The 27564-nt window shown below is 43.4% G+C and overlaps 1 protein-coding gene across 1 annotated transcript in view; it reads left to right on the top strand.

The window, feature by feature from the left end:
* Window positions 1-18853: 18853 nt before the first annotated feature.
* Window positions 18854-27564, top strand: part of USP12 (ubiquitin specific peptidase 12) — a 71870-nt gene continuing 63159 nt past the window's right edge. The window contains exon 1 of the mRNA XM_063429566.1: window positions 18854-18992. Within this exon, the coding sequence (XP_063285636.1) occupies window positions 18945-18992 (48 nt within the window). The 5' untranslated portion in view covers window positions 18854-18944. The remainder of the gene's footprint in view (window positions 18993-27564) is intronic.

A 27564-nucleotide genomic window follows, 5' to 3' on the forward strand; every position in this document is an offset into this window, starting at 1 on the left:
ACTCATACATTCTAGAGAGATTGAGACTCACCACGAACAGGTCAGAAGGGTTTTGCACAAACTTCTTCAACATGGTCTGTACTGCAAATTGGAGAAATGTAGTTTCGATCAATCCCAAGTAAATTTCCTCGGTTATGTGATCTCTGGGGAGGGATTTAAGATGGACCCGGATAAACTCCAGTCCATTCTAGATTGGCCTCTACCCAAGGGTCTCAAGGCCGTTCAGAGATTTATTGGGTTCTCCAATTATTATAGGCGCTTTATTAAGGGTTATTCTTCTATTATTGCGCCCATCACCAATATGACCAAACAGGGGGTTGATACTAAGAATTGGTCTACGGAAGCTCTCCTTGCTTTCAAAACTCTCAAGGAGCTTTTTGCTTCCGCCCCAATTTTAGTTCACCCTAATACCACTCTTCCTTTCCTACTTGAGGTAGACGCCTCGGAGACTGGCGTAGGTGCTATCCTATCCCAAAGGTTAGGTGTGGATAAACCATTACATCCATGTGGATTTTTTTCTAAAAAATTGTCTGGTGCTGAGAGCAGATATGACATTGGTGACAGAGAACTACTAGCTGTTATCAAGGCTTTAAAAGAATGGAGACATTTATTGGAAGGGACATTACATCCTGTTACTATTTTAACGGATCACAAGAACTTGTCCTATATTGGAGAGGCCAAGCGATTGTCTTCCAGGCAAGCTCGTTGGTCGTTATTCCTCACCCATTTCAATTACGTTCTTACTTATAGGCCTGGTTCAAAGAATTCTAAAGCCGATGCTCTATCTCGCCAATATGAACCTTTGGCTTCTTCTGAACCGGTTCTGTCCTCTATAGTACCCCAATGCAATATTATTGCTAACACGAGTCTCAAAATCCATTCTCCGTTGCTTGCCCAGATCTTGAACTTACAGCATCTGGCACCTGGACAGACTCCTGAGGGAAGAAAATTTGTCCCTCCTGAACTCCAACTGGAGCTCTTACAGTGTTTCCACGAAAGCAAGGTGGCTGGTCATCCTGGCATTCGCAAGACTTATTCCCTGATCTCCAAGGACTTCTGGTGGCCTTCCTTACGAAAGGATATTAAGGAGTTCGTCGGAGCTTGCGAGACTTGTACCAGGACTAAACAGCCTCACGCATCTCCTTGTGGTTTGTTGCTCCCCTTGGACATTCCTGAGAAACCATGGTCCTGTTTGGCCATGGACTTTATTGTGGATTTACCTGCTTCCAAGAGACAGACTGTTATTCTCACGGTGGTGGATAGATTCACTAAGATGGCTCATTTTGTGCCGTTGCCTAAACTCCCCACGTCTCCTGAATTGGCGGAGATTTTTGCGAGGGAAGTTTTTCGCTTACATGGGATACCTTCTGAAATCGTTTCTGATAGAGGCTCTCAATTTGTCTCACGATTCTGGAGATCCTTCTGTTCTCAATTAGGTATCAAATTGAACTTTTCCTCTGCATATCACCCTCAGTCTAACGGAGCCGCTGAGCGTACTAATCAAAAGATTGAACAATATCTGCGCTGCTTTGTTTCCGAACACCAGGATGATTGGGTCGGTTTGATTCCTTGGGCAGACTTCGCACACAATAATCTCGTTTGTGATTCTACTCGTTCCAGCCCCTTCTTCATGAACTATGGCTTTCATCCCTCCATTTTTCCTTCGGTCTCTTCTTCCCAAGGAGTACCGTCGGTTGATGATCATGTCGCCAATCTGAAGAAGTTGTGGGATCAGACTCGTCAAATTCTCCTGCATAATTCTATGTTGTTCAAAAAACACGCTGATAAACACAGAAGGGCGGCTCCAGTTTTTGTCCCTGGGGATAGAGTATGGCTGAGTACTAAGAACATTCGTTTAAAAGTTCCCTCTATGAAATTTGCGCCTCGGTACATAGGTCCTTACAGGGTTTTGTCTCGTATCAACCCGGTTGCGTATCGCCTAGCCCTGCCATCGGCCTTACGTATTCCCAACTCCTTTCATGTGTCTTTGCTGAAACCACTGATTTGCAACAGATTCTCCTCTACGGTTTCCTCACCTCGTTCGGTTCAGGTGGACGGTCAGGAGGAGTACGAGGTCAACTCCATTATCAATTCCCGATTCTCCCGGGGAAGATTACAGTATCTGGTCAACTGGAAGGGATATGGTCCTGAGGAGAGGAGTTGGGTACCTCAGGAGGACGTTCATGCTCCTCGTCTCCGCAGGGCGTTTCACTCCCGCTTCCCTTCTCGTCCCGGTTCCTTCCGCCCGGTGGGCGTATCTGAGAGGGGGGGTACTGTCAGGGTACCTGAGGTCTCTACCTTTGAGAAGGGTAGAGACTTAGCTGTTTATCCGTCTAGACACGCCATATCTCCCGTTCCTCGCGGTCCATCCAGTCATTCTAACGCTGGCCGCAAGGGATCCGCTTCCTTTTCTAACATGACGCTCGATACGTGACGTCTTGACGCTATCCCGAGCGACCTGTCACTCTATTGGCTTTATCCAATCAGCACCCAGCTGAGGCGTGTCTACTCTCCGGACTCAGGGTATTTAAGCTTGCTTCTCTCGTCAGCTCATTGCCCTGTCGTGGTTCTAGCTTGTCTAGTCACTCAGTGCTCTTGTTTTCTAGTATTCTCTTTGGTTCTGACCCGGCTTGTTGTACTATTCTGCTTATCTCTGTTATCCCTCTGACCCGGCTTGTCTCTCGCTTACCTGTCTTCTCGTTCCCTCGACCTCGGCTTGTCTCTGACCATTCTCTGTTATTCTCTGTACGTTAGTCCGGCCATTCTAAGGCCCGGTATACGTACCTTTCTACTGTTTGTACTCTGCGTGTTGGATCCCTGTCCCGATCCTGACACAAGGTTATCTTGAAAGAGAACTTGCTTCTGTCTGCTGTGACAATGTTCCCCAACTCTGAGAGGTTTTTTTCTTCCAGCAGGACAATGCATCATGCCACACAGCCAGGTCAATCAAGGTGTGGATGAAGGATCATCAGGTCAAGACCATGTCATGGCTAGCCTAGTATGAACACCATTGAACACCTCTGATATGTGAGGAAGATGTATTGTCAAGAGCCATCAAACAAAGCTAAGTTGCTTGACTTTTTGCTCCAGGAGTGTCATAAAGTCACCTAACAGCAATGTGAAAGACTGGTGGAGAGCATACCAAAGTGCATGAAAGCTGTGGTTGAAAATCAGGATTATTCCACTAGATGTTGATTTCTGAACTCTTTCTAATTTAAAACAGTAGTATTGTGTTGTTAAAAAAAATGTGAACAGGTTTGCATATTTCTTTGTATATTACTGGCCAGGCTTTTAAAGGCATTTATCACTGCAAGCCATAGCATACATACCAGGGGTACATTTTGCTTGCCAGGGCTAAATGTTCACTTTCCTATGGCTAGTGGACAATTTGAGCCTATATATATATATATATATATATATATATATCCTCCAAAGATTTAGTTGCAGGTCTTCCATACCAATAGTCTGACTGCTATGAGTCATCAAAAAACTTAAAGGACCACTCTAGACACCCAGACCACGTCAGCTCAATGAAGTGCTCTGGGTGCCAGGTCCCCCTAGTTTTAACCCTGCAGCTGAAAACATAGCAGTTTCAGTGAAACTGCTATGTTTACATTGCAGGGTTAATCCAGCCTCTAGTGGCTGTCTCCCTGACAGCCGCTAGAGGCGCTTCTGCGCTTCACACTGAGTAAATTGCACTTATTTGATGCTGGACATCCTTATGGAGTCCAGCATCAAATAAGATCCCCATAGAAAAGCATTAAGTAATGCTTTCCTATGGGCAGGTTTGAATGCGCGGGCGCCTCTGGCTGCGCATGCGCATTCGGCTCCACTCGGGAGCTGATGTGGGCGGGGGGAGGAGAGGTCACCAGCGCCGAGGAAGCTTGGCACTGGAATAAGGCAAGCGGCTGAAGGGGTTTTAACCCCTTCAGCGCCAAGGGAGGGGAGCACTCCAAGAGGTTATAGTGCCAGGAAAACGTGTTTGTTTTCCTGGCACTATAGGATCCCTTTAAAGGACAACTAATGTCAACGTCATACAGGCCACTTCATCTTAATGACGTGGCCTGGTTCCAGTGGTCCTTTAGTTTTAACCGTGCAATGAAATAAAACATTACAGTTTTTTAGAAACTGTAATGTTTGCATTGCATGGTTAACTCCAGTCACTAGAGGAGCTCCCACACACTGACAGTGTAAAATACAGTCTTGTGATACAGACCCCCCCCCCCCCCCAATAAAAAGCAATAATTTAATGGTTTTCTACGAGGAAGCATGGACGCCCGGCACTCACTGCGTATAGGCAATAGGTTCCCATTGGGTTGGATCAACTATGAAGGAGGTCATGTCTCCTCAATGATGTTGCTTTGTCTGGAGAGGTAAGTAGCAACGAGGGAGCCTCGGGGTTATAAAAAGGTAAGTAAATTGTAATTTTTATTGCAAATAATGGAGAGTTAATTAGGGATAGAGACACTAAAGCTTTAGTGTTCCTTTAATAATACTAAGGCGGCTTGGGAAAGCACTGTGTGTGTGTACAAGAAGTAGAATGACAAATCGCCTACAGTCCCAAATACAAAGTCTACTGATCCAATATCTATCGGCGTAATTAACAAACGTAAACCTATTAAAACAAACAAAAAACAAATTATCGTGGTGCAAACTCTAATGAAATAATTAAACGGTCGGTCCTGTGTATACATGCATATGATCACATACTATATTATCTGTGAAACTTGATGGATGGCTAATGAGGCTTGGGAATATACACCTGGCCTATTGGCCTTAACTAACTGATTGACGGCTGACTGCATCAGCAGAGCGTGTTCTGAAGTGCGTATACATTTATTTTTTCTGCTCAGAATCAACCAAATGACTCAAATCTCATTGCCCTTCACCTTTCAGTGAGTTAATCAACAATATGCTAAGCAACCAGGGACTCTTTCAAGGCCCAATAGTGTTACAGTCTTGACTGGCCTTGTCAGTCAACGGTTCTGATTCTGAATCCAACTGAGAGGGCAAGGCTGGAGGGGAAGTGCCCTATAACAAACAGAAAACAGAAGCTTTCTTTCTACAGGCCTGTTAGAGCTGTTACCATAATAAAGAAGGATATGTAGTTATCATGTCCCTTTAACATAAATTAACGGAGCAAAAAACATCACTTTGAGACAGCTGTCTCATTCAAAAGCTTTACGTAACCTACAGCAACGCTCTGCTCCTGTAGGAGGGAGAGTCTTTCAGCCCAAGTTCTCCATCCTACCCCCATTACCAGGGGGCCTGGTAGGTGAAGGATATCTTTGATCTCCCCACCGGCCAGCCGTGCAGTCCAGGCAGGAGTAGACTCTGACAACCTCGCTTGGCTTCTTGGGGATGGGGGCACGTGCCCTGGTGAGTCCCCCCACTAGACCCTTGTCTGGTCCTCATAAGTGGAATAACAAAGGACAAAAGAGGGTCACGGCGTGTGTATATAGGGAGGCTGGTTGTAAATTTGTATGCATTTGCAGGCTGCTTGTGAGGTTGCGTGTTTGGGGTAGGGCTGCTTGTGGTGTTATCTGTGGTAGACTAGCTGTGATGCTGTGTATGCCTGTATATGTGGAAGCTACTTGTGAGATTTTGTATGTGCAGAGGTAGCTGCATGTAGCGATTCAGCCTGTGGAGCTGCACATCTGGGTTTAGATGTGGTGGGAGGCTGCTTGAGGAGTTGCATGTGGGAATAGGCTGCTTGTGAGGGTGTGTCTGTGAATGAGGCTGTTTGCAGTGTAGTGTGTGTGGAGGGGCATGTTAGTGGTGTAGTGTGTGTTAAAAGTGGCTGTAGTGTTTCTCTGTGTGGGGGGTTAATTATGACTGTAGTGTGTGGGTGGGGGATGGAGGTTGTAGTATATGAGAACTGTATGGGCTGTAGTATATGGGGGATTGGGACTGCATTATATTATTGTTATTATTATATGGGGAATAGGGGCTGCATTATATTATTATGTTGTTATTATTATATGGGGAGAGGGGCTGCATTATGTTATTAGTATATGGGGGATAGGGGATGCATTATATTATGATATTATTATATGGGGGAGAGGGGCTGCATTATATTATTATGTTATTATTATATGGGGTAGGGGATGCATTATATTATTATGTTATTAATATATGGGGGATAGGGGATGCATTATATTATTATGTTATTAATATATGGGGGATAGGGGATGCATTATATTATTATGTTATTATTATATGGGGGATATGGGCTGCATTATATTATTATGTTATTATTATATGGGGATAGGGGCTGTATTATATTATGTTATTATTATATGGGGGATAGGGGCTGCATTATATTATTGTTATTATTATATGGGGATAGGGGCTGTATTATATTATTATGTTATTATTATATGGGGGATAGGGGCTGCATTATATTATTATGTTATTATTATATGGGGGATAGGGGCTGCATTATATTATTATTATATGGGGATAGGGGCTGCATTATATTATTATGTTATTATATGGGGATAGGGGCTGCATTATATTATTATGTTATTATTATATGGGGGATAGGGGCTGCATTATATTATTATGTTATTATTATATGGGGAATAGGGGCTGCATTATATTATTATGTTATTATTATATGGGGGATAGGGGCTGCATTATATTATTATGTTATTATTATATGGGGGATAGGGGCTGCATTATATTATTATGTTATTATTATATGGGGGATAGGGGCTGCATTATATTATTATGTTATTATTATATGGGGGATAGGGGCTGCATTATATTATTATGTTATTATTATATGGGGGTAGGGGCTGTATTATATTATTATTATATGGGGAATAGGGGCTGCATTATATTATTATGTTATTAGTATATGGGGGATAGGGGATGCATTATATTATGATATTATTATATGGGGGAGAGGGGCTGCATTATATTATTATGTTATTATTATATGGGGATAGGGGCTGTATTATATTATTATGTTATTATTATATGGGGGATAGGGGCTGCATTATATTATTATGTTATTATTATATGGGGGATAGGGGCTGCATTATATTATTATGTTATTATTATATGGGGGAGAGGGGCTGCATTATGTTATTAGTATATGGGGGATAGGGGATGCATTATATTATGATATTATTATATGGGGGAGAGGGGCTGCATTATATTATTATGTTATTATTATATGGGGGTAGGGGATGCATTATATTTTTATGTTATTAATATATGGGGGATAGGGGATGCATTATATTATTATGTTATTATTATATGGGGGATATGGGCTGCATTATATTATTATGTTATTATTATATGGGGGAGAGGGGCTGCATTATATTATGTTATTATATGGGGGTAGGGGATGCATTATATTATGTTATTATTATATGGGGGTAGGGGCTGCATTATATTATTATGTTATTATTATATGGGGAATAGGGGCTGCATTATATTATTATGTTATTATTATATGGGGGTAGGGGCTGTATTATATTATTATTATATGGGGAATAGGGGCTGCATTATATTATTATGTTATTATTATATGGGGGATAGGGGCTGCATTATATTATTATGTTATTATTATATGGGGGAGAGGGGCTGCATTATGTTATTAGTATATGGGGGATAGGGGATGCATTATATTATGATATTATTATATGGGGGAGAGGGGCTGCATTATATTATTATGTTATTATTATATGGGGATAGGGGCTGTATTATATTATTATGTTATTATTATATGGGGGATAGGGGCTGCATTATATTATTATGTTATTATTATATGGGGGATAGGGGCTGCATTATATTATTATGTTATTATTATATGGGGGAGAGGGGCTGCATTATGTTATTAGTATATGGGGGATAGGGGATGCATTATATTATGATATTATTATATGGGGGAGAGGGGCTGCATTATATTATTATGTTATTATTATATGGGGGAGAGGGGCTGCATTATATTATGTTATTATATGGGGGTAGGGGATGCATTATATTATGTTATTATTATATGGGGGTAGGGGATGCATTATATTATTATGTTATTAATATATGGTGGACAGGGGATGCATTATATTATGTTATTAATATATGTGGGATAGGGGATGCATTATATTATTGTTATTATTATATGGGGGATATGGGCTGCATTATATTATTATGTTATTATATTGTGGTGGAATCTCGGTAAAAATAAATTTAGTAGGCCGAGATTACCACGTGGCATGTGTACGTGCATATGCTGACGTATCGATCAGTTGGTTGCACGAGGCAAGATACGATCAGTAGTGTACGGAGCATGTGCAAGAATACCGGATATAGTATTCCCCTCCTCCATTGTGCTGGACAAGCCATGCGGTCAAACAGGAAGTTAATTCTTATTTGTGTTGATTGGTTAAGAGAATGTGCGGGTGGAGCTTAATATGGGAGGAGTTATATGCCTATATAAGGAGCCTGCACTATTGTCCGGGGCTCAGAACTTGTGGTATTTTGGTGACGCTAGTCCCTCTGAGTCCCGATCGGTGATCCAATAAAGAATCTCTTCCTTCCTGAAGAAACCTGTGTCCATCTCTCTGTGCTTGGCTTCCGTCAGTTTCTCCGGTATCATTTGGTGCATTGGCCGGGAAGCTCATCGTTCAACGGTAGCTGAGAGGCAGAGGCGTGAGACGGTCTATCTTTGCCCACGTTCTCTACGGCTGCACCCCTGAACTTCTGCGTGGACCTCCCTTCGTCTCGGCGCCACTGGGCCGTTGTCCAGGAGATCATCGGCCTCTACGTGAGAAGTGCTGGGGTGTCCCCGTCGATGAGTGTGAACTCAGGTTCAGGAACGAGGAGGTAAGACAACTGCTGTTTTAGACGGCAGGACCCACTAGGGGTATACCGATTGTGCGGTAGGCCCAAAGGGGTTTTGAATCTGTGTATCTGCCCCCTCTGTCGGAGGGAAGGAGCGAAGGCGCACCGCTCGATCGAACGCTCTTTAGTCAGACCGTTTGATTCTGTTAGTCAGGCGGGGCGCTCTGGTGTAAAATAGCCCTAGCCGGACACCGGTGTCTTGTCTAGACTAGCGTTCTAGGGTGTACATTTTGTTCGCTAGGTCGGAGGGACCGGGAGACTAAGCGGCGTCTGTGTAAATTCGGTTCGCTAGTTCTCATCCTATCTGGGCTAAGTGGGAAGGCGTGTAAATTTGGAACCCACTAGACTTTTGATAGTACGACTAAGAGGCGTCTGTGTAAATTCGGTCCTCTAGCTCGTTGTATAGTGCGACTAAGAGGCGTCTGTGTACATTCGGTTCTCTAGCTCGCTATATATGTGGTGATTGGGCAGTGTGGCTAACCAAAACGTATGTAGATTGTTTTTAGGTAGTCCATTCAAGGTACTGGCCAATAGTTTAGTTGGGAATTGTAAATGTGTTAACGATTGTTTTAGTAAAGTGTATATCTTGTTAGATAGCGCGAGCTCAGCCGTCTAGCGAGAGTGTTAATAGTGTGTTGCTGTATTATAGTGCACGGTACCATAACCCTGTATATTTACTGACATTGTATAATAAGTACTAATCATTGTCGTCCATTGCATGTTTAACACCATAACCACTAATAATTGTATTGTGACCTTAACTTGTGCTTTGACCTATGCTAACCGTACTGTAACCGCTATTTGTAAAAGACGATGTTACTGGGGTGTGTTATAGACGGGTAATTCGTATATAGAGAATTATAGCGTGGGTGACTGTATAGTTACGCCAAAGGGCATAATATTGATTATATAGTGACTGGTGTAACAGCTGTGTGTGTACGGGAATTCCCTGAGTGTTTATTGTTATTGTGTACGTTTCACTTGGTAACCGTACCACGTGGTGCTGTTGCCAGAGGAAACGGGTGTGACTGTTGAATAGTACGCGTGTATAGTATTCGTTGTCGACGACGTTCTATTGTTAAGTATGGGTGCGTCGCAGTCAACGATTCCGGATCCCTTAGGTTGCATGGTAAAGAATTTTAAAAAGGGATTCAAAACTTGTGATTTTGGGGTTAAGATGTCTCCTGTACGTTTAGTTACTTTGTGCACTAGGGAGTGGCCTACTTTGGTTGCGGCATGGCCGCCACGTGGCAGTTTGGATCCAACTCTGGTACAGCGCTTACACGTGGCTGTATCGGGTAGGCCTGAACTTTACGGCCAGTTTCCTTATATTGATTGTTGGAGACAGGCCGTAAATGACTCGCCAAAATGGCTCCAGACATGCCACGAGGAGCAGTGTCGCCTCATGGTAGCTAGGACTTGTTCGTCCACTAGGACCGGTGTTAGGCCCATTTTGGACACGCCCCCTGAGTCCGAGATCCCTTTGCCGCCCCCTTACTTTCCGTTAAGAAGAAGTGACGCAAACGCAGGAAGTCCTGCACCCCTCCCCTCATTACCCCCATCCACTTCCGCTTCCTCCTCCAGTACAGGATCCACCCCCCCTCGTACTAAATCTCCCCTTCCGGAACCAGAACCCACCCCCATTAAAAACGAATATCCTGATTTGGCGCCACTTCAGACTTCCGGTCAAGCTTCATCTAGCTCGGCTCGAAGTGTTTTATTTACGACCTTTTCCCAAAACCAACCTCCCACATCCCCATACCCTATCTCTCCCCGACCGGAACCCATGACTGACGCCTCTCTACGTAGCCCCATCCAAACCCGACAGTTGACTGGTGCCCAACAATTAAAGCATTATCAGATGCCTCTTCGCCTAAATCCCGGGTCAGCTTATATCGATGCCGCAGGTCAAATGGCACACGCTGACCCAGTCTTCGTATATGTCCCATTTACCACAACCGACCTTTTAAACTGGAAGACCCATAATTCCTCGTATACTGAGAAACCACAAGCCATGACTGATCTGTTCACCTCAATAGTACAGACGCATAATCCGACATGGGCTGATTGCCAGCAGTTACTAATGACTTTATTTAACAATGAGGAAAGGACAAGAATAAATCAAGCAGCCATTAAAGCATTAGAAGATAGAGCCCGTGCTTTGAACCAAGCTAATCCAGCAGCATGGGCCGCAACACATTATCCCAATACTGATCCCGATTGGAACGTAAATGGTGCTGATATGGTTCAACTCAGAGCCTATAGAGACGCTATAATTGCTGGCATGAAAGCAGGAGGAAAGAAAGCCATTAACATGTCGAAGACAGTTGAGGTGATCCAGAAAAGCGATGAAGCACCCAGTGTCTTTTATGACCGGTTATTGGAGGCGTACCGCTTGTACACCCCCTTTAATCCGGAAGACGCAGACAATTCCCGAATGGTTAACTCTGCCTTTGTCAGCCAAGCATACGGAGATATTAAGCGCAAGCTACAAAAGTTAGAAGGGTTTGCAGGTATGTCCATCACCCAACTAATGGAGGTAGCAAATAAGGTTTATATGAACAGGGATACAGAAAGTAAGAAAGAGGAAGAGCGCAAGATGCGTAAAAAGGCTGATATGCTAGCGGTAGCGATCGCAGGCGTAGATAGACGGGGCCCGGATAGAGGCGATAGTAAGTGGAATGAGGAACCTCTAAGTAGGAATCAGTGCGCTTACTGTAGGGAAGAAGGGCATTGGAGAAATGAGTGTCCGCGAAGAGAACAGTCTGAGAGAGACAGACCTAGGTCAGGTTACGGAAACTTTAGAGGCAGAGCGAGAGGTAGAGGAGGCCCCGGAGGGAGTAATGGTTATAGAGGGAGTAATGGGAACAGAGGAAGTGTTAGGGAAGACAGGTATATTCCAGCAGCGCAAAGGTCCCGCGATAGAGAAGGTAGGGATTTCGTAGGATTGGCTGACACGGTCATGGAGGACTATTGATACCGACCGGGCTCCATCCCCCTTGGTCGAGCGGAGCCTATGGTCGATGTATCAATAGGGGGGAAAAGGAGTGCGTTCATGATCGACACTGGTGCTGAACATTCAGTGGTGACTAATCTAGTTGCTCCTCCATCTGGAAGGACTATTACTGTGATAGGAGCAACTGGAAGAAGTGCTGAAAAATCGGTTCTTAAAAGTCGACTCTGTACATTGGGAGGCCACGTAGTAAAACACCAATTCCTTTATATGCCTGAATGTCCAGTCCAATTGCTGGGACGTGATATGCTATCAAAATTACAAGCGCAGATTACGTTCCTACCAAATGGAACAACATCCTTAAAGTTTAATGGACCCTCAGGTATTATGACTTTATCCGTACCAAAGGAAGAAGAGTGGCGACTTTATACAGTGTTGACTAGCCAAAACCCTAGGAGTGATGAGACATTGTTTAACATACCAGGAGTTTGGGCAGAGAACAACCCACCAGGACTGGCCCGCAATATTCCACCTATAAAAATTGAACTGAAACTTGGGGTTTATCCAGTAAGCCTAAGACAATACCACATCCCACAGAAGGCTAAGAAGAACATTCAATCCTATCTGGATAAATTCATACGGTATGGTATCCTAAAATTCTGTACTTCCCCCTGGAACACCCCATTGCTGCCTGTTCAAAAGCCCGGTACAGATGAGTATCGACCTGTGCAGGACTTAAGAGCAGTCAATGATGCGGTTGTTAGTATACATCCAGTCGTACCCAATCCATATAACCTGCTTGCTTTAATTCCGGGCGGGGCTACTTACTTCACAGTCTTAGATCTCAAAGATGCCTTCTTTTGCCTCCGAATTGCCGCAGAAAGTCAATGTATTTTCGCTTTCCAATGGGAGAATGCTGTAACGGGCTCAAAACGCCAAATGACTTGGACAAGACTACCCCAAGGGTTTAGAAATTCACCTACCCTATTTGGTTCAGCCCTAAGTCAAGATCTATTGGATTTCGAGTCCATCCCAGGAGAGTGTGTATTGTTACAGTATGTAGATGACTTGTTGATAGCAGCAGTTACAAAAGAAAAATGTCAGCAAGCAACGCACGATCTACTACACATTCTCTGGAAGGCAGGATACAAGGTGTCTAGAAAGAAGGCTCAGTTGTGTTTGCCAACTGTCAAGTATCTGGGATTCCATATCTCTGAAGGTCAAAGGATTATGGGGCCAGAGAGAAAAGAAGCTGTCTGCCAAATACCAACACCCAAGAATAGAAGACAAGTGCGAGAATTCTTGGGGGCAGCAGGCTTCTGTAGGATATGGATTCCCAGCTATGCGATACTAGCAAAACCTCTGTACGCAGCCATCAAAGGTACAGAGCATGACCCCTTCTTATGGACCCAAGAACAGCAAACGGCATTTGAAGATGTGAAGAAGGCTTTGATGAGTGCCCCAGCATTAGGTCTACCTGATCACACACGACCATTCTACTTATACGTACATGAGCAAAGAAGAATGGCTGTGGGAGTATTGACACAGTACTTGGGATCATGGCAAAGACCTGTTGCCTACATGTCTAAGCAATTGGATGCAGTGGCCAGCGGACTTCCACCTTGTCTAAGAGCCGTAGCTGCAGCCGCCTTGCTAGTAGCTGAAGCCGATAAACTCACTCTGGGTCAAGAACTTTATGTACGAGTCCCACATGCAGTACAGACGTTGTTGGATTACAAAGGAAATCATTGGTTTAGTAACAGCCGTATGACCAAATATCAAGCAATGTTGTGTGAAAACCCAAGAGTGCATTTAGAGACTGTAAACACCTTAAATCCAGCTACCCTTTTGCCACAACCTACTGAAAGTCAACATGATTGTTTGGAAGTAATGGATGAAGTATTTTCAAGTAGACCAGATCTTCGTGATTTTCCCATCCAGAACCCCGATGTTCAATATTACACCGACGGCAGTAGTTATGTGAAAGAAGGGATCCGCTATGCAGGATATGCAGTAACAACAATAGACAAGGTGATAGAAGCTCGGCCAGTGGCAAAAGGAACATCAGCACAAAAGGCAGAATTAATAGCACTAACACGAGCGTTACAATTGGCTGAAGGTTTAAGAGTGAATATCTATACGGACTCTAAGTATGCGTTTTTAACCACTCATGCCCACGGAGCTTTGTATAAAGAAAGAGGACTACTGAATTCAGAAGGCAAAGAAATCAAATACGCAGCTGAAATCCTACAACTATTGGAAGCAGTGTGGGAGCCGAAAGAAGTCGGTATCATACATTGTCGAGCGCATCTGAGAGGAGATGGTGATGTAACCAAGGGAAATCGGATGGCAGATAGTGCAGCTAAGCGTGCTGCTGAATCAGGAAGACAGGAGTATGTGGGGCATATAGCTGCTCTAATACCAACCCCACTGTCTCAATGGACTCCAGTTTATACAGCTCAAGAAGAGGAGTGGTTAAAGACTGAACCGGGAAAGTATTTGGAGAACAAGTGGTATCAGCTAGAAGATGGAAGAATAGTTATACCAGCATCACTAGCAGTAGAAATTGTCCAGAACTATCATAACGGGACACATTCTGGGAGAGACAGTACTGAAGAATCTCTCAGGAAACATTTCTACATACCAAGATTGTCCAACTTGACTCAGGCCATTGTACGCAGGTGTGTAACGTGTGCTAAGAATAATGCAAGACAAGGACCAGTAAAGCCACCAGGAGTCCAGTTTATGGGGGGACTCCCCATGTCCGATCTACAAATAGACTTTACAGTGATGCCTAAATCGGGTGGACATCGTTACCTGTTGGTAATTGTGTGCACCTATTCAGGTTGGGTAGAAGCATGTCCTACTCGTACAGAGAAAGCAGGAGAAGTTGTGAGATTCCTGCTACGAGAAATAATACCCCGATATGGACTACCCTGTTCTATAGGATCGGACAATGGTCCAGCTTTTGTTCACCAGTGCCTACAACAACTGACTCATATGCTTGGTATAAAGTGGAGGCTTCATACTGCATATAGACCCCAGAGTTCTGGTAAGGTAGAGAGAATGAATAGAACTATTAAGAACCAGTTGGCTAAAATGTGTCAGGAAACCCAACTTAAGTGGAACGTTCTCTTACCCATAGCTTTATTGCGAATCCGCAGTACCCCTACCAGAAGGATGGGCCTCTCTCCTTTTGAAATCATGTATGGGCGACCACCTCCCGTACTTGGTAACTTAAGGGGGGATTTGAGTCAGTTGGGAGAAGGAATTACCCGGCAGCAGGTTGTAGAGTTGGGTAAGACTATGGAGGAGGTACAGAAATGGGTACAAGATAGATTACCTGTGAATATTTATCCCCCTGTTCATAGTTATCATCCAGGAGATCAAGTGTGGATTAAAGAGTGGAATAATGTACCGTTAGGGCCCAAGTGGAGAGGTCCTTATGTTGTTCTTTTGTCTACCCCTACAGCGATAAAAGTAGCCGAAGTGACTCCGTGGATACATCACTCCAGGGTTAAGCCAGCAGCAGTCGATTCTTGGCAAGTTACAGCAGATCCAGAGAATCCCTGCAAGATCCGGTTGAAACGCACTACTCAGTCGGAGTAACGAGGAATTATTGTGGATTACAAATTTTATTGTTACAGGTGTGAGTGAGAAGGCCATAATAAAGCCTGTCCGCTTACCATCACATAGTGTATAAGCCAGGAAAGTCTCGAAGGGACACCTGTGAAGACGAGCAGAACTCCATTCCCTGCAGCCCTCACATCCTGGAAGCTGAGGTTCCATCGCACGGACGAAGACTGAGGATGACGGCGAAAGATGTGCTTTTGATTGTGTTTATTTACATGTGTTTTTATATTCAGGAAGGTAGAGGTACCGACACTCCTAGCTGTGAGGTATGCATTAAGACTACGAGAACAGGTAACCATATTTCCCAAACCCTAATTTGGCATTCACAATACGAATGTAAAGGAGAGGTATCAAGATGTAGATACCTAAATATAGACTATAGTGTGTGCCATTTAGGAGTAGGAGAACCTAAGTGCTTCAGTCCGGAGTATCAACCTCGTACAATTTGGTTGACTCTCAGGAATGGAGATCCTCAGGGGACCCTAATTAATAAGACGGTGTTAGAATCCGTATATTCTTCGGGTGTTCTGCTATTTGATGCATGTAAGGCGATATCAAGTGGTAGAAAGCCGTGGAATGTATGTGGGGATCTTAGATGGGAGAGGACGTATGGATCTAACGATAAATATATTTGTCCCAGTAGTAAAAGTAAATATGTGAGTCCTAGATGCCCAAATAAAGACTATAACTTTTGCCCATATTGGTCTTGTGTGGGGTGGGCGACTTGGGGACAGACAGTAGACAAAGACATGATAGTGACTAAGTTACCAACTAGCCCTTATTGTAAGTCTATGGAATGCAACCCAGTCCATATACTTATAAATAACCCCGACAAGTTCTTAGACAAATATGGAAATTTATTTGGGTTTCAGATATACGGGACGGGTTTAGATCCTGGGACATTATTGTTTATAGGAATAGAGACTGATACGGTATCCTCCCAGACTCATCAAGTATACCATTCCTTTTATGAAGAGATGAGTATAGATAATAAGATCCCCCATAGCGCTAAGAACCTGTTCATTGACCTAGCTGAAAGTATTGCCGGTAGTCTTAATGTTACCAACTGCTATGTGTGTGGAGGTACTAACATGGGAGACCAATGGCCTTGGGAAGCAAAGGAGGTAATGTCCGGTTCTGAGGCAGTTGACCAACTAATATCTGCACAAGCCGATTATCATTTGAGTGTTAGAGGTAAATCTGAGTGGAGATTAAAGACCTCCATCATAGGTTATGTTTGCATAGCAAGGAAAGGAATAATGTATAATACTTCTGTAGGAGAATTAACTTGTCTAGGGCAAAAAGCTTATGATGATGATACAAAGAATACAACTTGGTGGTCGGCTTCAAATGTCTCAGAACCATCTAACCCGTTTGCTAGATATGCCAGTTTAAAGGATGTGTGGTTTGATTTATCCATCACATCTACCTGGAGAGACCCAGCAAATTTGTACTGGATCTGTGGTAAGAAAGCCTATTCGGAGTTGCCACAGGACTGGGAAGGGGCATGTGTGTTGGGTATGCTCAAACCATCCTTCTTCTTGTTACCGATTGAAACAGGTGAGACTTTAGGTGTTAAAGTGTATGATGTGAATCATAGGAAGAAAAGGGGACCCTTAGAGATAGGCACCTGGGAAGATAATGAATGGCCTCCCCAGCGTATCATAGATTATTATGGGCCAGCCACGTGGGCAGAAGATGGTACCTTTGGTTATAGAACCCCTATTTATATGCTCAACCGTATTATAAGGTTACAGGCGGTGGTTGAGATTATCACTAATGAAACATCACAAGCGCTCAATCTCCTAGTGAAACATAATACCAGGATGAGGACAGCAGTATACCAGAATAGATTAGCCTTGGATTACCTTTTGGCAGTAGAGGGAGGTGTATGTGGGAAGTTTAACCTAAGCAATTGCTGTCTTCAAATAGACGACGAAGGGCAAGCAATAGCGGAGCTTACTAGCCATATGGTTAAACTAGCACATGTGCCTACTCAGGTATGGAAAGGGTACAATCCAAGTAGTTGGTTTGGTAGCTGGTATGAGTGGGTTGGAGGGCTTAAGGCAGTGGTAGGTGGAGTCCTACTGATTTTACTGTTGTGTCTACTCCTACCGTGTCTTATACCCTTAGTAGTTAGGTCTGTGCAAAGCCTGATAGGAAGTATAGCAGAGAGGAAGGCTGCTGCACAGATAATGGCGATATATAAGTATAAGGCTCTAGATCAGGGAGAACCAATGCAAGAAGATGAATGTTGAAGATTCACATCATAAGATAAGTCTGGTCTGGTTCAAGGTAACTTGCGGTGTAAGCAAAACTAAGGTTATGTGATGCCTCAAGTAATTGTAAAATATCAAGAGGCATCAAAGGGGGGAATGTGGTGGAATCTTGGTAAAAATAAATTTAGTAGGCCGAGATTACCACGTGGCATGTGTACGTGCATATGCTGACGTATCGATCAGTTGGTTGCACGAGGCAAGATACGATCAGTAGTGTACGGAGCATGTGCAAGAATACCGGATATAGTATTCCCCTCCTCCATTGTGCTGGACAAGCCATGCGGTCAAACAGGAAGTTAATTCTTATTTGTGTTGATTGGTTAAGAGAATGTGCGGGTGGAGCTTAATATGGGAGGAGTTATATGCCTATATAAGGAGCCTGCACTATTGTCCGGGGCTCAGAACTTGTGGTATTTTGGTGACGCTAGTCCCTCTGAGTCCCGATCGGTGATCCAATAAAGAATCTCTTCCTTCCTGAAGAAACCTGTGTCCATCTCTCTGTGCTTGGCTTCCGTCAGTTTCTCCGGTATCAATATTGGGGAGAGGGGCTGCATTATATTATTATGTTATTAGTATATGGGGAATAGGGGATGCATTATATTATGATATTATTATATGGGGGATAGGGGTGTATTATATTATGATGTTATTATTATATGGGGGATGGGGTCTGCATTGTTTGTGGGGATGGTATGACATGTAGTATAGGTGGATAATGATTGTGTAAATAGAGCATGTGGATACTCCAAAAATAAACTATGCACATGAATCTGATATTTCCATTCTTACATCCAGTTAACAAAAATTAAAACATACTACTACTAATACTAAGCCATTATGAGTGATTTTCTAATTACTGATATCCCACTGTGTGATTGCAGTACAGGGGGAGTGATGGAGCTGTCCAGTCTGGCCCCTGACACATGGGCTGTGTATGGAGGGTGGGCTTGTGTCACGCCGTGTTGATGCCTAGCCCCTCCCGGTGGGGACAGCTCACACCCTCCTCCAGCGCCCCCCGTAGCTCGCACTCCCCCCACCGCCCTTGCTCCGCGTGACCCGCGTGACCCGCTGCAGGTTCCCTGGGGTCCGGTCCGGGTCGCGCGCGCGCGGTGTTCGTGTTCCGCGGGAGCGCGCTGAGCCCGGCGAGGAGAGTGTCCGCGGGGCGGGAGCGCGCGGCTCCGGCCTGTCTGCTGGCGGTGAGATCGGGTGAAGATGGCGCCGGGCGGATGGAAATCCTAATGACAGTCTCCAGAATCGCTTCTATCTGTACCATGGTAGGTGCCGGGGCTGGCCGTGTGCCGGGGAGGGCTGGCGGTGTGCTCCGCTCGCTCCGTGCTGCACGCTGGGGACACGGACTGCTTCCGGCCAGGGCGCTCTGACTGCGGCTGCTCCGGGCAGGAAAGGCCGGGGATGCGCTGCGGCCTGTTTGCCGGCTGGGAGAACCTGCTGCTCAGCCAGAGACCGCGGCCGGCGGGTGCAGTATCCAGGGCCTGGCTGCCGGGTACTGACCGTGTGCACGGCGGGTACCACTCCCCCGGGGTACGGGCACTCACTGGGCACTGCCCACCAGCTGGGTGCCCCACTCATACCGGGGACAGTGAGAGCCACACACCGGGCCATAACCCGGGCACTGCCCACCAGCTGCAGGGCAGGGGTCATAATCCTGGAACTAGTCAGCAGCACTTAACATGCACTAGTTGCAGAGCAGGGAGCACATCGTCAACACAGGTCATTACAGCACTGGAAGGGTAGGGGTAAATCCTGGGTGCAGATCACTAGTTGCTGGGCAGGGGGTAAATCCTGGGTTCAGATCACTAGTTGCTGGGCAGGGGGTAAATCCTGGGTTCAGATCACTAGTTGCTGGGCAGGGGGTAAATCCTGGGTGCAGGTCATTGGTTGCTGGGCAGGGGGTAAATCCTGGGTTCAGATCACTAGTTGCTGGGCAGGGGGTATATCCTGGGTGCAGATCACTAGTTGCTGAGCAGGGGGTATATCCTGGGTGCAGGTCACTAGTTGCTGAGCAGGGGGTGTATCCTGGGTTCAGATCACTAGTTGCTGAGCAGGGAGTATATCCTGGGTGCAGGTCACTAGTTGCTGAGCAGGGGGTATATCCTGGGTGCAGGTCACTAGTTGCTGGGCAGGGGGTATATCCTGGGTGCAGGTCACTAGTTGCTGGGCAGGGGGTATATCCTGGGTGCAGGTCACTAGTTTCTGGGCAGGGGGTATATCCTGGGTGCAGATCACTAGTTGCTGGGCAGGGGGTATATCCTGAGTTCAGATCACTAGTTGCTGGGCAGGGGATATATCCTGGGTGCAGGTGATTAGAGCACTATTTGCAGGGCAGGGGGTATATAATCGGCAAAGGTCATTAGATGCAGAGCAGGTGTCATCCTGGGCACAGGTCATTAGAGCACTAGTTGCAGAGCAGGGAGCATATCCTCAGCACATGTCATTACAGCACTAGTAGGGTAGGAGTCATATTCTGGGCCTAGATCACTAGTTGCAGAGCAGGGGTCATATCCTGGGCACAGGCCGTTAGAGCACTAGTTGCAGAGGAGGGGGTCACATCTTGGGAACAGGTCATTAGAGCACTAACCTTTGCAGGGCTGACGAATATCATGGGCATGTCTCAGAGCACTAGTTGCACAGCAGGCTGCATAGGCACATATAAGGAACAGGTCATTAAAGCACTTGTTTCAAGGCAAAGCATGGGTCTTAAGAGCACTAGCTGTAAGACAGGGGGTATGCAATAGGCACGGGTGTATCTATTACATAAGTCACTGTAGCTCTAGCTGCAGAGCAAGGGCATGTGCTTGGCATATCCTGGGTCATGATTGCACCAGCTTAACCCCTTAAGGACACATGACGTGTGACATGTCATTATTCCCTTTTATTCCAGAAGTTTGGTCCTTAAGGGGTTAAGAGCAGTGTAATGCCCAATTAAAATACAAACTGCAGAGCTGGGGCATATCCAAGATGTTGCTCATTATAGCAAGCACTACGGGACTAGAGCACATGGGTGAGTACTGGTTTAGCCTACTTAGCCGATAGAGTATCATGGAAAACATTGACCACAACAGTTTTAGCACCATGATCTATGGACATTCTGTGTCTGTTAGAAAAACAATGCTACTCAATCTGTCTCCCACCTCTCCTTTCTGATTAGAAAACTAAAGGAATATTTTCTGGTTGTTCTGGTAAGGTGTGGCAGTGTAATAACTTTGGGTAAACACTTGTCTTCCAGTTTTGACATAATTAAAATGTATGACTTTTATCATTTAGACATATAATGCCATTCGAGATTACAATTATTGCCTTTTCTAGGTGACAGATAATACAGTATTGTGTGCGAGGGCTACAATTAACAGAAGTGTTACAAATTTGTTTGCCACAGTAATGTTTATACATTCTGTTTTTTGTTTAGTTTTTTTGGACAACTGAAGTAAAGTGTCTTTTTTTTTTTTTTTTTTGCACAAATTGTGTATGAAGGGCATGTAGATTGGATTGATTTCATGTAGAACAATTGAAATGGTGTTTAGTGTACCTAACAGCACCTGTCAGCCATTACATTATTCATTTTACCTGCAAAAGTTATTGAGAGGGATGTGAGTATAAAGATTTACCAAAATGTAAAACTGCACAAATTATGAAGTGGGTCCGCAAATTAAGAAAACTGTTGATATTGACAGAAAGGTACATTCTAATGCTGATTCTTAGGTTCAGACAAGACTAGTTGTAGTCCATCTATTGTCCATCTATTGTCCAGGGGTTGGACATGCATCATACTTTTAAACGATAAGCTGACTTTTTAAATATAAATTGAATTAATATTTTACTTAGTTCACGTAAAAACGTGTATGGATAGAATTGAAATAAAGGAACAACCGCTTAAGGTTTGTAGACTCTTATTTTTAATGTTTTGTCCCTTTTAATATTTCCATAACGATTAAATCCGCATTGGAATTTTCATTAAAGCAATATTCTAAGGATCAGAATCACTTCGTTTTAATTAAGTGGCTTTGTTCCAAATACCATGTTCCTTTTCTATGGAAATGTAAACCATTGTTGTTTTTCGGAGAAACAGCTATGTTTACATTTGGCCTAAACCACGCCCCTAGTGCCCGAAAGCCACTAGGGGATCTTCCTCATTAAAGACCATTCATTTTAAACCATCTTAAAGGGACACTATAGTCACCAAAACAACTTTAGTTAATGAAGCAGTTTTGGTGTATAGAACATGCCCCTGCAGCCTCACTGCTCAATTCTCTGCCATTTAGGAGTTAAATCACTTTGTTTATGCAGCCCTAGTCTCACCTCCCTGCATGTGACTTGCACAGCTTCCATAAACACTTCCTGTAGAGAGAGCCCTATTTATCCTTTCTTTATTGCAAGTTCTGTTTAATTAAGATTTTCTTATCCCCTGCTATGTTAATAGCTTGCTAGACCCTGCAAGAGCCTCCTGTATGTGATTAAAGTTCAATTTAGAGATTGAGATACAATTATTTAAGGTAAATTACATCTGTTTGAAAGTGAAACCAGTTTTTTTAATGCAGGCTGTGTCACTCAGGTGCAGCCCTAGCCACACCTCCCCCTGGCTATGATTGACAGATGTAATTTACCTTAAATAATTGTATCTCAATCTCTAAATTTAACTTTAATCACATACAGGATGCTCTTGCAGGGTCTAGCAAGCTATTAACATAGCAGGGGATAAGAAAATCTTAATTAAACAGAACTTGCAATAAAGAAAGCCTAAATAGGGCTCTCTTTACAGGAAGTGTTTATGGAAGGCTGTGCAAGTCACATGCAGGGAGGTGTGACTAGGATTCATAAACAAAGGCATTTACCTCCTAAATGGCAGAGGATTGAGCAGTGAGGCTGTAGGGGCATGTTCTATACACCAAAACTGCTTCATTAAGCTAAAGTTGTTCAGGTGACTATAGTGTCCCTTTAACGTTTTGCGTCATCTTACACAGCATGATGACACTGAACGCGTACAGTGCTTCTTACAGAACACAATGCAGCACATGCACCCACATTTTCATTTGCAGAACTTCAAGGACAGCACCATTCCTTTGGAGTGTCCTACCTTATCATCAGAGATTTCCAGTCTTTTCAATTCCTCTCTTTAGAAAAGCAGAACGCCTTGCTGGATAATTTCTCTCTTTATACCAGTCTTCTTGTCTTTAATCACTTAGTGGCTCCAAAGTTCAATTCAGTCTCCCATCTTTTCACTCCATAGCTCTCCCAAATTAAACCAGATACCTGGCCATCTTTCCCTCCCCTCTGACATGCGTTTCTTTCTTTTTGTGTTTTAAAATCCCACTTTCTCTTAGATTTCACCTCTTCACCTCTCTTTTCTGTACATATTGATTGTTAACATTTGTTTTATGTCTCATTTGTAACACACGGAAGGGCATGTTTGAGCTAAATAAGTGAGAATACTCATTCTTAGAGTGTCAAGGTTTTGAGATACAATGGATTGCATCATATTATAAGAAAGAGAACAGATCAAAATAGTAATAAAAAATAAATTTTTCAAGGAGAGATAGATTAGGGAGATATGCATTTCTCTATTGTTTATTTTTACGATGAGAAATTAACCCCTTAAGGACTGAGCCAAATTTACACGTTGTAAACAAAACCTGGCATTTGCACTATATGTCTGTTCAACCGTAATTCACCTCTTTCATATTAAATGCACCCCCCCCTTATTATATATCATTTTATTCAGGGGAAACAGGGCTTTCATTTAATATCAAATATTTAGCTATGAAACATAATTTAATATGAAAAAATAGGAGAAAATAAGAAATGTTATTTTTTTTTAGTTCTACATGACATTTTAACTGTATATGTCATAATACTGTTTGCTTTTACTGCAATAAAATACACATATTTGTATTCAGCAAAGTCTCACGTGTAAAACAGTACCCCCTATGTACAGGTTTTATTGTGTTTTGGGAAGTCACAGGGTCAAATATAGCACGTTACATTTGAAATTGAAATTCACCAGATTGGTTACGTTGCCTTTGAGACTGTATTGTAGCCCAGGAATAAAATTTACACCCATAATGGCATACCATTTGCAATAGTAGACAACCCAAGGTATTGCAAACGGGGTATGTCCAGTCTTTTGTAGTAGCCATTTCGTCACAAACACTGGCCAAAGTTAGCGTTCGTATTTGTTTGTGTGAAAAATGCAAAAAACGCCAATTTTGGCAAGTGTTTGTGACTAAGTGGCTACTAAAAAAGAATGGACATACCCCGTTTGCAATACCTTGTGTTGTCTACTATTGCAAATGGTATGCCATCATAGTGGTAATTTTCATTCTTGGGCTACCATAGGGTCTCAAAGGCAACATAACCAGTCTGGCGAATTTTAATGTGAAACAAATGAAACAGAAGCCTTATATTTGACGCTGTAATTTTTGAAAACACCATAAAACCTGTACATGAGGGGTACTGTTGTACTCGGGAGACTTCGCTGAACACAAATATTTGTGTTTCAAAACAGTAAAAAGTATCGCAGCAATAATGTCGTCCGTGTAAGTGCTGTTTGTGCGCAAAAAAAGTCACTTTTACTGGCGATTTCATTGTTGTAATACATTTTACTGTACTGTTCAGCGAAGTCTCCTGAGTAGAACAGTACCCCACATGTACAGGTTTTATGGTGTTTTGGAAAGTTATAGGGTTAAATATAGTGCTAGCAAATTAAATTCCCTTTACTTTCGGCATGGGTTATCAGGCAGGTCCCGCTAATTGTAATTAATTAAGATACCTAATTATGTAAATATATATTACATAAATGTATGTGTATGTATATATATATATACAGTTAGTCCCCCTGCTGGCAATGCCTGAGCCACCTATCCCGGCCATGTGATTGTGAGGTCCTCGCAAGGACCTCACTCACACATGGCCGGGGGGGGTCGGAAGAGGACGGACGTGCCGCGGGGGGGCTCCCTGGGAGTCCCCCCAACCGCGATCGCCGGCGTGGGATCACCGGTGACCGGGTAAAAATAGGGCGTAATAGTACGCCCTCCGGTCTTAAGGGGTTAATTGGTGTTCCAAAACGTTTGTAGTCGGCTCCATCTTCATGGTCTACACACCATACAAGAGGAAGTGTTATGAATAGGACTTGTGGAAGTTGATCTGATATTTTTCACAAACCCCATTTTTCTTGGTTTTCCCACAGTAATTAAAGGAACACTCCAAGCATCATAACCACTACAGCCTGTTGTAGTGATTATGGTGTCAGGAGCACCCGGGCTCCATCCTACTGTAAGTAGTTAAACTATTTTTAGTATGGTGTGGCAACTTACCCGGGTCTCTAAGCTACCTTTCTAAATCCAGTCTAACAGAATTCTCCCGAAGGACAAGACCTGAAAAAGGGGATGTGATCACAGGTACACAATAGGACCGAAGTAAGGTTGTCATGCGTGAACTGATTGACTACTTATTGTGGAATGGCTACAGTACACTCCTGGCACCATACCCACTACAAAGGGCTGTAGCTATGATGATGCTTGGAGTTTACCTTTATTGGTGTCCCTCATGGGATAAGTTTGTGAGATACCACTTACGGCTACATTATGCTTGTTCAAGTTGACAGTGGTTTATTCTGTGAGATAGTATTATGCATCTGTATGACATTTTACTTGTGCTAACACCCAAAAAGAGAGCAGTGTTTGATTGAGAAATCTAATTTCTTGAATTCAGCAATTATTCTAAATAATTATTAGTCAATAGTAAAGAATTTTGAAAAATCTAATTGCAATATTTAAGTTTAAAATAGCTAAACTGCAACTGTTTATTAAATATACCCCAATTATGTTGCATAATGGTTGATTTCTCAGTGTTTAGTGATTAAATAATTTAATGAGTTACTCCAAGCATTGTGACAATTACAGCCTACTGTAGTGAATATGATGCTAGGTGTACCCTGGTCCCGTCCTCCTGTAATGGGTTCGCCCCCATTACCTGAGTCTCGGCAAGTGCTTAGCCTCCTAACATGCTGGGTGATGTGCATGTGGCTTCTGAAAAGCTGCAGAAGTTGGATGCCAATGCAGCTGAGCACTTACTGCCAATGAAACAGTGTCTGTGCAATGAATACGCACAGAACTGATATTAGCCACTTTATGGTGTATTTTTGGCACTAGTGTAAAGACTTATTATCTCTAATAGGCACTACAGTGGGGTTACACGCTAGTCGAGCTAGATACCTACAACTAAAACATTGAGCAATAAATCCAACAAGACTTTTCTAGTCCTGGACACAATTGATACAATGTTCTAAGTCTTATTACCTAAATGTATCCATTGTTGATAACGATATAGTTTTATATACTATTTCTTTTAAGGGCTTTTTTCTAGCCCTCAACAAGCTGTGTCTGTATTTTACACAGACCTCTCAGATACATAAGTTACCCCTGGTTAAAGGGTCTTAGGTACTCGATCACTCACTCCTGTCTCATTTGTATATATTACTACCTCCCTCGATTTATATTTTTCTAGATGTGTTAGCTTCATTTATAAGTTTCCTTTATTTCTCTTTTTTTGGGGAATGTGTACCCTATAATAAAGGTGTTTTTATTTTCAAACATAAGTAAACTCATAGAATCTTCCTTGGTGCCCCTGAGCCCCCTTTTTCGTATTGGGCTTGGGTCCACCAGCAGTTCCTACATTCATTTCGATATTAAGGGTTATCCCCTATACAAGATTCTATGGACACACAATAAGACCCTGTTTTATCAGGGATCTTATTTCTTTACAATTATAATTGTGACAATTACAGCCTACTGTAGTGAATATGATGCTAGGTGTACCCTGGTCCCGTCCTCCTGTAATGGGTTCGCCCCCATTACCTGAGTCTCGGCAAGTGCTTAGCCTCCTAACATGCTGGGTGACGTGCATGTGGCTTCTGAAAAGCTGCAGAAGTTGGATGCCAATGCAGCTGAGCACTTACTGCCAATGAAACAGTGTCTGTGCAATGAATACGCACAGAACTGATATTAGCCACCCTTTAACTCTCCTTCTGGATTTATGACTCTGCTGGAGGTGTAGTTACACTTTTAACAGCTATCCTGAATATCTTGGAATGTGCAGTGTTTCAAACTCTGCACATACAGACTGCAAGTAACATGCCAACATCAAATCATCAAAGTAGTCATGGTATTTGGAGTAATCCATTGAGTAATAATATGGACTGTTATTGAAAACTGTTGCATCACTAACTTAAGATGTTTCACTTAAAGAAACAATATAGTGTTATGAATACGAATGTGTATTACTAACGCTTAAGTGCCTTAGTTATTTATTTGGTGACCAGGCCCTGGCTGCAAGGGTTAAAAAGGTAAATTAACTTACCTTTCCTCCCTCACAGTGCTGGTCTCTGGCGTGCAGCTCCTCCTCTTTCGCTGAGATCATAGAAAGTGATAATCTCAGTCAATCCAGTGCTTTCCTGTTAGAAAGCATTAGGAAGCTAGTGCGTGTACATGGCAAAGCGCTCCCACTGCGCCAATCATATGAGACTATCAGAAATAGTGCAGTTTTACGCTGTTATTTTGTGGCTCTCAGTATGACAACCAGCATGTTAACCCTCCAAAATCTTGTCCTAATGTGTTTTATACTCCACCTCCTATAGACTGTAAGCTTGTTTGAGCAGGATCCTCTTCAACCTATGGTTCCTGTAAGTTTTCTCGTAATTGTCCTATTTATAATTAAATCCCCCCCTCTCTTAATATTGTGGAATGGAATCTGTTGGCGCTTTATAAATGGCAAAAATAATAATGAAAACAGTGCCGTTCCTGCAGAACAGCAATGATTTAATCTGCAGTATTAAAA

Source organism: Pelobates fuscus, chromosome 1 (genome assembly GCF_036172605.1).
Source record: "Pelobates fuscus isolate aPelFus1 chromosome 1, aPelFus1.pri, whole genome shotgun sequence".
Taxonomy (NCBI): domain Eukaryota; kingdom Metazoa; phylum Chordata; class Amphibia; order Anura; family Pelobatidae; genus Pelobates; species Pelobates fuscus.